The 10936-nt window shown below is 37.4% G+C and overlaps 1 protein-coding gene across 1 annotated transcript in view; it reads left to right on the plus strand.

Annotated features, from left to right (window-relative positions):
* The window catches only part of LOC107551359 (EGF-containing fibulin-like extracellular matrix protein 1), an 18568-nt gene extending 8382 nt beyond the window's left edge, over nucleotides 1–10186 (plus strand). The window contains exons 5-8 of the mRNA XM_016232935.1: nucleotides 561–680; nucleotides 5231–5354; nucleotides 5463–5655; nucleotides 7685–10186. Of these exons, the coding sequence (XP_016088421.1) occupies nucleotides 561–680; nucleotides 5231–5354; nucleotides 5463–5655; nucleotides 7685–7846 (599 nt within the window). The 3' untranslated portion in view covers nucleotides 7847–10186. The remainder of the gene's footprint in view (nucleotides 1–560; nucleotides 681–5230; nucleotides 5355–5462; nucleotides 5656–7684) is intronic.
* Nucleotides 10187–10936: the final 750 nt, after the last annotated feature.

Raw genomic sequence — 10936 nt, forward strand, 5'->3', positions numbered from 1 at the left:
ATCAGCCCGATGAGCGTTGTAAAAATCGACGCGTTTCAAAAAGGTGGGGCATAGAGGAGAAACAATAATGTACAGTATGTGGAAAATAATGTGTTTTTTGAACTTTAAACCGCATAAACACATTTCATTACACCAAATACACAAAATAATGTTCTTTTTAGCTGCATCATATGACCCCTTTAAAGTTGTGTGGATTCTGATTGGCTGTTAGTGTTTTCATTGTTCATCAGCTGGAAAAAATTGTTCTGAAAGTGATTTTAACAAGATTTTTTCTCTGTGTCGTCATAATTGTAGCTGGGATTTGGACTTAGCTATTCTCATAGAATAAGAACGATTATTAAAACTTTATAGTTATAGTCATTATCCTTGGTGTAAACAACTAATGATATATCGTTTCAAATGAAGACAAAAAGCATGTGGACACTTTCTGGTTGTTCAATGTCAGTGTAGTGTAGTATAAACATAGGTAATTCGGTCCACAGACATTAAATGGACAGGAACCACAGTAATGAGCAATATTTTTTCATTCTGTGAGTTTCATTCTCATTTGTGTTTTCCAGATATCAATGAGTGTGAATTCTCAAACTACATCTGCCAGTTCCAGTGTGTGAATCAGCCCGGCGGATACCAGTGTGTGTGTCCTGACGGATACCAGCTCCAAGGGACGCGGATGTGCCAAGGTACATTCCCATTTCTTCCAGTCTCCTAAAGTCAAGTCAAGTCAAGTCACCTTTATTTATATAGCTGTTTATACAATACAGATTGTGTCAAAGCAGCTTTAGAATGTCAAACAGGAAAATAGATGGTCAATAATGCAAGAGGACAATAACAAAGAGTCATTTTCCAGCTAAAGTCAGTTCATTGATGATTGAGTGATGTCATCATCCAGTTCAGCTCTCTTCCATTAGTATCGGTGCAATCAAGCCGACAATATTGCCAGAAATTAAGCGCCCCCAACTAAGCAAGCCAAAGGCGACAGCGGCAAGGAACAAAAAGTCCATTGGTGACAGAAATGGAGAAAAAACCTTGGGAGAAACCAGGCTCAGTCAGGGGACCAGTTCTCTGGCCAGATGAAACCAACATGATGTGGTTTAATTCCAGGCTGCAACACAGGTCAGATTGAGCAGAGGACTTGTCTGGTTCCCGTGGTCTTGTGCCGATGGCTGTCGAGGTGATGAGGTCTTGGCAGGGAATCTGTCTTTGGGGCCTTATCTAGTTGACATGGTCTCCACTGACATTCAGGACTGTAGAGGTCGTCTTTAGGTGCTGATCCACCATTTATGGCCTGGATACAGATTGGATCCATATGGCTACAGTGACCTCGGAATAAGAATGAAAGAGAGTCATTCTTCAAGTCATTCTTCTTACGATGTAGCGAGTACATTCGGTGTTATGGGAAGTGTTCCCGGTTCCGGTTGTCTTAATGCAGCCTAAAAATCCTTTAACGGATTTGAATTATAGAAATGTGTAAGTGTGTTATGTGTATGCCAAGTTAAAGAGATTGGTTTTCGGAGATGTGCTGATATCGCGTTTGGTCTCATTCTGTATCACGTATCTCGTCAGTGTCTGCGCTTGCTTGGCCATTTGTTGTGGAAAAAAAAAAGAAGGAAAGTGTGTTCAAGCGCCAGCAGAAAACGGTGTAAAGAAATAGTCTTTGAGAGAAGCAGTCTTTATCAGCGGAAGTTAAAAGCAGCTCGTAAGTGTATTTACTTCTCTCATTAGTGTTTAGTGCAGTTGTCGTTGCTAGGAAACGCTTGTTTTGTTTACTGTGTGGAGACGTGTTGATATCGCATTTGGTCTCATTCTGTACTGCGTATCTTGTCAGTGTCTGCGCTTGCTTGGCCATTTGTTGTAAAAAAACTAAATAAGGAAAGTGTGTCCAGCTGAATAAATTTAGTATTTTGTTAGAAGGGTATAAAAAAGCTTAGTATACCGCAGCAGCCATCGTGACGGCCTCCTCGTGTGAAGACCGAAGAGTGTAAAGACCATCGACTCTACCATGCGCAAAGCCGACTTCATACGTCATCCGCCCGGAGCTGCTTCCGTGAGTGAGCAGTGAGCGCAAGCTACATTAAAAGGGTCATATGATGCGATTTCAAGTTTTCCTTTCTCTTTGGAGTGTTACAAGCTGATTGTGCATAGACAAGATACCTGAAGTTGCAAAGACTAAAGTCTCAAAACCAAAGAGATATTCTTTATCAAAGTTAAGACTCTGCCATGCCCCCCTAAAACGGCTCGTTCTAACACGCCCCCACATATCTACCTCACTATGTGGAAATATTAGCATAATGCCGCCCAAATGTTCACGCAAAGAAAGAAGGCGTGGTTTCAGTAACCGCAGTTAGTGTTGAAGCAGCCTTGTCAGGGAGAAGCTGTGTGTTTCTAGGCGAAAGTAGATGCATTTAGGAATCTTTAAGATGACTTACAACAGAACAGCAATGCATTTTATGGACGACCGTTTCGTGAACCTAGGAGAGGAGGTAATTCTGACTTTGCTATGACAATATGGCGCTTCTGAATCAGCTACTGTTTTGTTATTAGTTTAAGTATTTGCTATTGACTGTTCAATTGCAGAGTTTTGCACATCGTGTGTGTGTGTGCACGAGAGAGCGAGCGAGCGAGCGAGAGAAAGAGAGAGAGAGAGAGAGAGAGAGAGAGAGGGTCAAATCACAAACACATACCAGCTTCATTACTGTGTCTGTCACGCGACTCTGTTCCCCTTTCGGGCTCTGTCTTTACATTTATTTTGAAAGATGAAGCTTGCGATTATGGTAAGGGGCGTTACATTTCCGACGAGTGCTTGCGGTGTTCGACCAATCACAATGCACTGGGTCAGCTGGCCAATCAGAGCAGACTGCGCTTGTCGGAAGGAGGGACTTTGTAGAAAACGAAGCGTTTAAGAGAGGCGGGGCATAGAGGACCTACAATAATGTACAGTATTTGAAAAATAGTGTGTTTTTTGAACATTAAAGCATGTCAACATATTCTGTTACACCAAATACACAAAATAATGATCTTTAAAAAAGCATCATATGACCCCTTTAAAGTGATTATTACGTTTTCAATATGGATATTTTTCTTACAAAAACGCATCGAAAACACCACCTTTGTTCACCCCCCGGAGCCGTGAGAGACACTTTTTATTATGGATGAGCACTTTTTATTTCACTTCTTTTGGACTGATGCATGCAACACCCGCTGAGTGCCATTAAACAGCTTGAAAGATCAAAGACTATTTTTAATATAACTCCGACTGGATTTGTCTGAAAGAAGAAAGTCATATACACCTAGGATGCCTTGAGGGTAAGTAATTTATGTGCTAATTTTCATTTTTGGGTGAACTAACCCTTTAAGATTGGTTTTGTCGTCCAGGGTCACATATAATGATTCAGTTTACATCACCTTTATAAATTGAATTTTAAAAAAAAGCTAAAACACAATGATGCACATTCTTTATTCATCCTTTTGTAGATGTAGAGTTAAAAAAAAAAAAAACGGTTGAATTTTATGTAGAAAAGTTAGATCGCCATCTTGTTCCGACCAAAGTGATGTGAACGCACCTGATGTAAATACGAACTTCCCAGGAGGACTTGGATGCACCATCACCTGCGTTTGCACACTTTCAACACATGGGTGACGAAGGCGTAAATGATGGTTATACTAGCACAGTGTTTCCCAACCACTGTGCCGTGGCACACTGAAAATTATCAAAACTTTCTATCTCTATTATATTTCATTATTATTATTATTATTATTATTTTAAATCAGTGCTATTGGTCATCTTTATGTCCGTTTGAAAATCATTCAAAAGAGCTTGTGACTAAACCTCATAACTCCATTGGATCCTCAAACTGTCAGCAACTCCACCCTCCTCCATTCAGAAAGAAGCACCTCACACAGTCTGGAGACAGATCTCTGCTCCTTCACAATGCAAGGGTAAATAAACAACTGATGTTTGAATAAGTACAGCGTTTTCTTTACTCAAGAAACACTAGGTCTATAAAGCCTAATGTTTTTTTGTGTGTTTGAAGAGCAGGGAAGAGTCTTAGCATTTGCCATCTAGGTGTAGCTAATATACTGTTTTATATATCCTGTGCTTAGCGCTTCATCTTTCATATCATGCCATTTTGGCCAAATTAATTCAACAACAAAAAAACTGAGTGCTCATATAGCTACAATAAACTTTATAACCTGTAAATTGATGAAAATGTAACGCAATGCACTCACTGCCTCAGATGTGGCCGTTCTAATGACAGACAAAACACATATTGCCGTCATTCGCTGGTCAAAACCCGTGTAAGTGTCTGATCACATATAAAGCCACAATACCAACTCTGACAATGCGGTTTAATTATTAAAAAAAAAAGTTTTGTTTTTACATTTCCTGAAAGTGGTAGTGTTTCCGCCCGACAGTGACGATATGTAAATTTGCTGTTTTATCATCCCCAACAACATAAAGCTACCTATTACCTTTTGTTCCTACCTCAAGTTTTACATTAAATGTGAGTACTACTTTTAATATAATATCCAATTTTAATATGCCATTTGAAGCAATGCATGTTTGTGCAATTTTGCTATATTTCGGCCCTTAGCGGTGTGCCATGGCATTTTTTTACAGATCAAAACTGTGCCGTGGCTAAAAAAAAAAGGTTGGGAAACACTGTACTAGTGTGCTTACGGCATTCTGTTTTGTTTGTCCACATTTTTTGATCATTGCTGTTGTAATGTGGGAAGCCAATAGGTTTGTTTTAAGCATTGTTATTTTTAACAAACCATATTCTACATGCATCTTCAGTTTGAGATGAGCCGTGGTGCAAGTGGGGTCAACCTCAAGTGGGCCAGGGCTGTGGGGGGGCAGGGGAGGACCGAGAGTACCGCGATACGTATCGTGGTTTTTTGGTTCATTTTGAATATCGTTACACCCCTAATTTTTAAGATGGAAAAATTTGGTTTTACAAATGCTATGACCCATGGTTTTCAAAGGAAAGATTGCTATAAAATAGCACACCTAGGTTCCAGACAGAGCAGCCATCAAGTGTTAGACGGTTTTCTAGGTTATTACTGTACATGCAGAGGTTTTTGGTCCAATAATTAACACCTCTGTTTTTTCAGAATTTAGTAGTAGGAAATTACTGGTCATCCAGTTTTTTTATATCAACCAAGCATTCCGTTAGTTTTGCGAAAAGTGGCCTCTGATGTTACTCATTGACCTTTTCCACCCCGTTAATAGATATAAACGAGTGTGAAACAGCACACAACTGCAGAGAAGATGAAATGTGTTGGAATTACTATGGAGGATTCCGTTGCTATCCCAGAAACCCCTGCCGTGAGCCATACGTCAAAACAGGCGAAGGGTGCGTCTAATCTCCTGATAAAATCATGCTCTGTGTTGTGATAAAAAATAAAATGTGTTATTTGATCCACAAATCTGTTTTACAAACAGTTTGACTCTCTATCAACAGACGCTGTAGGTGCCAGTCACCAAATGTTTGCAGAGGACTGCCGCCTGTCATAGTCTACAAGTACATGAGCATCTTTTCCGAACGCTCAGTGCCTGCGGATATCTTCCAGATTCAAGCTACCAGTGTTTACCCCAACATGGTAAACACCTTCACCATCAAATCCGGCAATGAGGGAGGAGAATTCTACCTGAGGGTAAGATTGGGCAAATCTATATTGGGGTAATTCTAATATCATATTTTTCCACTGCAGGCCTGAATTAATATGACATTACTGTACGATATACAGATTACTGGTTAACAAATATGTTTTTTCAGTGTATGATTTTTAAGCAGTTAACCCTAATACTAGATATGTGATTACAGCCTTGCAGTTAGTTAGTTATTTTTACCAGTGTTGGGTGTAATGCATTACTAAGTAATTAATTACTGTAATTTAATTATTTTTCCCTTGAAAAGTAAAGTAAGGGATTACTCTTGGCTTTTCTGTAATTTAATTACAGTTAACTAATGTAATTGCTTTAAATACTGTAAGGACTATAGAACAATTCTGTATAAAACAATAGTGGATTAATCATCAAAATTTAACATCTAATGTTAAAATGTATGTTTTATTGTAACCTTCTCCCTTTGGTCAATTCGAGAATATTTTGTGCAATTTTATAGTATTTATGTGAAATAATTAAAAGTTCAGTTTCATGTCTATCCTTGTAATGAATTTAATTACCTTTTAGAGTAACTTACCCAACACTGAATTGTTACTAACCATAAACCTAACCCTTTAAACTGTACGTTATTTCAATATTGTTAACAGTTTGGATAATTTAGTAAACACAGTAGCTTGCTTAAATTCTTGACATATTACTTACAGTAAAGCCTTAATAAATAGCACATCTTCCAAAATGTGTGCCAACCCTCTCATGAAGTGTTTTGTGGTTAAATGTCACAGGGTTGAAAATCAATGCAAAAAAAGTATAATAACAGCTTTGGCTTATTTAGTGTCAAGGTTCATGTGCTTTTTGCCAAGAAAATATAAGTATTATGTAAAGGACTATTGACTATTATTTTCCTATAATAAACCAACTATTGAGCTTAAAAATATCTGTTAATATAATGAAAACTCAATATATTTTTATGAGAGATACTTGCTTTGAACCTCTATTTAAACCCATGGCATTTCTCTACCAAAACAGGTTTTATGTCCACCCTACATTTAAAGAGTTTTGGGGTTCAGGATTGAAGATGCAAAAATGTCAAATAAAGACCTTACCTAGCAAATATCATTGCATAACAGATTACTGCCAGTATTCTCATACTTTTTGCCATAGACAGTTTTCCTGTAACAGAGTTGAACTATGCAGAGTAATAATATAACTACAGTATAAACATAATGAAACATTGAAAAAGACTGTAAAAGATAGCCTACGAATGAACCCATCACATTTCTCTTCCAAAACATTTTACATTTAAAATGTATAGGGTTGAATGTTATTGGGTTGAAGATTAGTGCACAAAACCTGATTATTTACAATCAGTATTGTTGTCCTTTTTGTCAAGACTTTGAACAATTGAGCTTGACAATATAACTGTAAACACAATAAAAAATTGACAGAGACTTTGAGAGATACTCACCTGTGTTTCAACCCATGATATTTCTTTTCCAAAACAGGTTTAGTGCCAACCCCGTTACATTTAAAATATCTATGGTTGAAAATCAATGCAAAAATGTCTTCTCCTCAACTGGCACAGCACAACACCAGATTATTTACAGTCAGTATTCTTCTGCTTTCTGCCAAGAAATTTTTTTTTTCTGTTAGAGTGATCACTATTATTTTCCCACAACAGACTTGAACAACCGAGCATGACAGTATAGCTGTAAACAATAAAAGCTAATAGAGACTGTAAGAGATACTTACTTGTGTTTGAACCCATGATATCCTTTTCCAAAATATGTTTAGAGTCAACCCTGTTACATTTAAAATGTTTTGGGGTTGTTACAGGGTTAAAGATCAGTGAAAAATGTTTATTTATCAGTCACCATTATTCAACAGATTATTTACACTCATCATTGCTCACAATGATAGTTTTCCCCATAACGGAGTTGAAATATGTACCTGTAAACATAATGAAATACACATAGAGACATCAACTCTGTTACATTCAAAAATGGATTACTGTCTCGTGGTGAAGTCTCTCCACTGATTGGCTTTTTCTTTGTCTTTCAGCGCTCCAGTAATGTAAGCGCCATGTTGGTGATGACCAAACCTTTGACTGGACCTAGAGAACATGTTGTGGACCTGGAGATGGTCACCCAGAGTAATGTCTTGAGCTACCGTTCCAGCTCACTGCTGAGACTCACCATTATTGTGGGTCCATACCCTTTCTAAATCATCTAGATTGACCGAATCAGCACCTTGGTTTTATGTTTGTACTGCAGCTTACTATGTTAAAAATGTTCAACACAGCATGGCTACCTGGTTGTGGTCTAGTTCAGTGGTTCCTAACTGGTTGATTGAGACCCAAAAATGTGTCAGAAATTAATTCTAAATCAACCAATAGATATAAATGTTTGATTTTAAGGTTTTATATGTGTTCACATTTGTATGATGAATCTTTTGTATAATAAATTTTAATACTGTGTTGGTTCGCCAATTAATCTCCATTGTAAAATGTAGGTCTTGATACAAAACCGGCTGAGAACCACTGGTCTAGATAGTTGCATATTCACTGGGTTTCAAACAGGAATTGGTTTATTAATCATAAAAAGTAGGTTGTCTGGTTTACTGAAGTTTTCAAGTAACTTGTACTTTGGAAAATTAAAGACAAGGTCAGAGAGGGTGACATTAAGACCAAGAAATATCTGAAAAACAACACAGCTGGATACCAGAAGGAAACACAGTTGCTCAAGTTTCATTCTGAAAAGCACTTATAGGTTATTCTTTGTCTTGGTAGAAAGAGGTTTGCCAGATTCTGCTGCATGTCAGTCTTTTAAATGGGTAGTTCATCTAAAAATTGGGTCGATCATTATTTACTTATCTTATGTTGTTGTAAAGTCATATGACTTTCTTTCTGTAAAACACATAAGATGAAGTTTAACAATGTCCTGTTGCTTGTTTCCATACAATAAACATCAGTGGAGGAGAAAAAAAAACCCTGTGGAGCTCCAAAAATGACAAAACACCATAAAAATAGTCCTTACGAAGCTATTTTGTGAATCTTCCCCACAGACCAAAAAGTTATTCACTGAAAATATTCCCTTCCATCACAATGCTCAAATCCTTCACACATCTTCAAATTGGTGTCGCAGTGGGTTATGACTAATTTAACGACCACCAACCATAAATTTTGGTCTGTTAGGGACCAATTATGAAGAATGCACTTTTGCATTGAAAATGCGGGAAAGGTCTCGTGACTTGTTTTTAAAAAGTTGAATGACTTTTTTTCAACAGTACACAAGACGTTGTAAAATACAGAAGCGCAATGGTCAAAGACATCCGTTTAGCGCATGTTTAGCCTACTTAAAAAAAGCTATGGAAAAGCAGCACACTAGAATGCAAAAACGCATTCTGTATGAACATGGTGTGGCATCAAAACATTTCGAAAATAGCGCACAAGTCATATGGATTTCTTTTATCATGCTTTTTTTTTTGGCTATTTTTGTCCTCATTACCTCACTGTATGGAAAAGTGCAGCGTGAACATTCTGCTAAACTTCTCCTTTTGTGTTCCTCAGAAGAAAGCAATCCAAGTGAGTTTTGAATGACATGAGGATGAGTAAATGATGACAGAGTTTTCATTTTTTGAACAAACGAACCTTTTGATCTGTCAATAAATCAAAGCTTACATTTCTCATACATGGATTGTGTAGAAACAGAATGTAATTATCAAAAAGTGCTTATAGATTCTTTACTAGATTTTACTTCTTAGCAGGGGAAACGTGTTTTATAGGTGGAACATGTGGATAAAGCAAACAGAACTGCATAGTTAGGTGGAACAGTTTGTGTTGTAATCAAATGGCATCCTTAGCTAATGGAAATCTCTAAATGCGTCCTCCGCCTTGCAAATTCTGCTGAAATAACCTCCTATCCTATGAGAATAAGGCAATAATGTTTTGGAAACAGAAGTGATGTTTTCAGGAAATTGCTGGCAAGGGCTTTGGGACGCATAAGCAATGGAACTCTTGCCTAACATGTCTGTATGGTTGCCAGAGCAGCGTTTGATCTTCTGCAGTGTTTCGTGTCGATGGTCTGTGACAAACACTGTTACTTAAACCGCTGCGTCACACCCGGTGCCCCCAGAGACGTGTTCGTGGGTGAGGCCGGAATGGTCCGCGCACCACCACGCTGTATGAAATTATTTTGGCAAGCGATCTCTACGTTGGCTGCTTTGAAATCTGACTTAGTATTTTAATGCAATGCTTGCAAATCAATCTGTATGTTGTCATTATCTGTTTTCTTATGCTCAAACACTTTGATTCACTGAATTTGTAAATGCTTCCTGTTTTTCTCTTATTGAGATCATTTTTGCTTATGTCCAAACTGATGTGGACCGGTTGTTTCTGCTCAGAGAGGACAACAGGTCTTTGTATTTGTTTAACAAACTAAAATTAATTGCATTTGCACCTTTCGTTCAGAAATTTTCAGTCTGCTCTTAAGTTGCACTTTTTCTTTACTCATTCATAGCCTTTGTGCCATTTATTCTGCTGTAAAGTTTTTGGAAATAAAAATGAATACAGTAACAATTGTGTCATTTTAATTTGCTCAAAACAAATGTAGCACCAGAAAGGAATCATGTTCGAAAATCGAATCTTTTGCTTGTATTGCATAACATGCATGGGTCAATTTGGTATATTCCTGGAACAGTTTATGTGGACTACCAAGATTCATCTGCAGTTATTACCTCCCGCGGTTGCAGATGGGAATATGTAACTATGTGATGTTGTCATGACAATAGTTGAGCAGTTCCTGTAAGAATATTTACACACCAATAGCCTAATCATTTACAGAAAGCATGCGAGTCATACATGAACCGCATGTTTTTGCTTAGATTTCGATGTAAGGCTACTCATGCTACTGTTTTCTTTTTATATAAAAGAAAAAATGGACTATAAACTAAACGTGGGTGTGAAAAAATGTGGAGAATTATAAGAAAAATAAAATTTTAGAATGTAAAGACATTTTCTTTCTGACAAATGTATTGTGAGTGCATTATGTGAATATATGAGATAGTCATCTTTCTGATGGTTTTATCCGAGTAAAACATGAGGTTGGGTGGGTTACAACCCAAGACCTTTAGGAAGATGCCTTGATATTCGACCACCCAAATACACACTACTCATATTAGCCTAAAATGTTTGTTTTCTCTGGGCCCAGTGCAAAACCTTCAACACATTGATTGTAAGGGTAATATTACAAAAGATGTTCTTCATTTAAAGTGTTTGTTGGCTGTTTATAGAAGCAATAGCACTGATGTTATTCT

This window comes from Sinocyclocheilus grahami, unplaced genomic scaffold (assembly GCF_001515645.1).
Source record: "Sinocyclocheilus grahami isolate Dianchi unplaced genomic scaffold, SAMN03320097.WGS_v1.1 scaffold422.1, whole genome shotgun sequence".
Classification (NCBI taxonomy): Eukaryota; Metazoa; Chordata; class Actinopteri; order Cypriniformes; family Cyprinidae; genus Sinocyclocheilus; species Sinocyclocheilus grahami.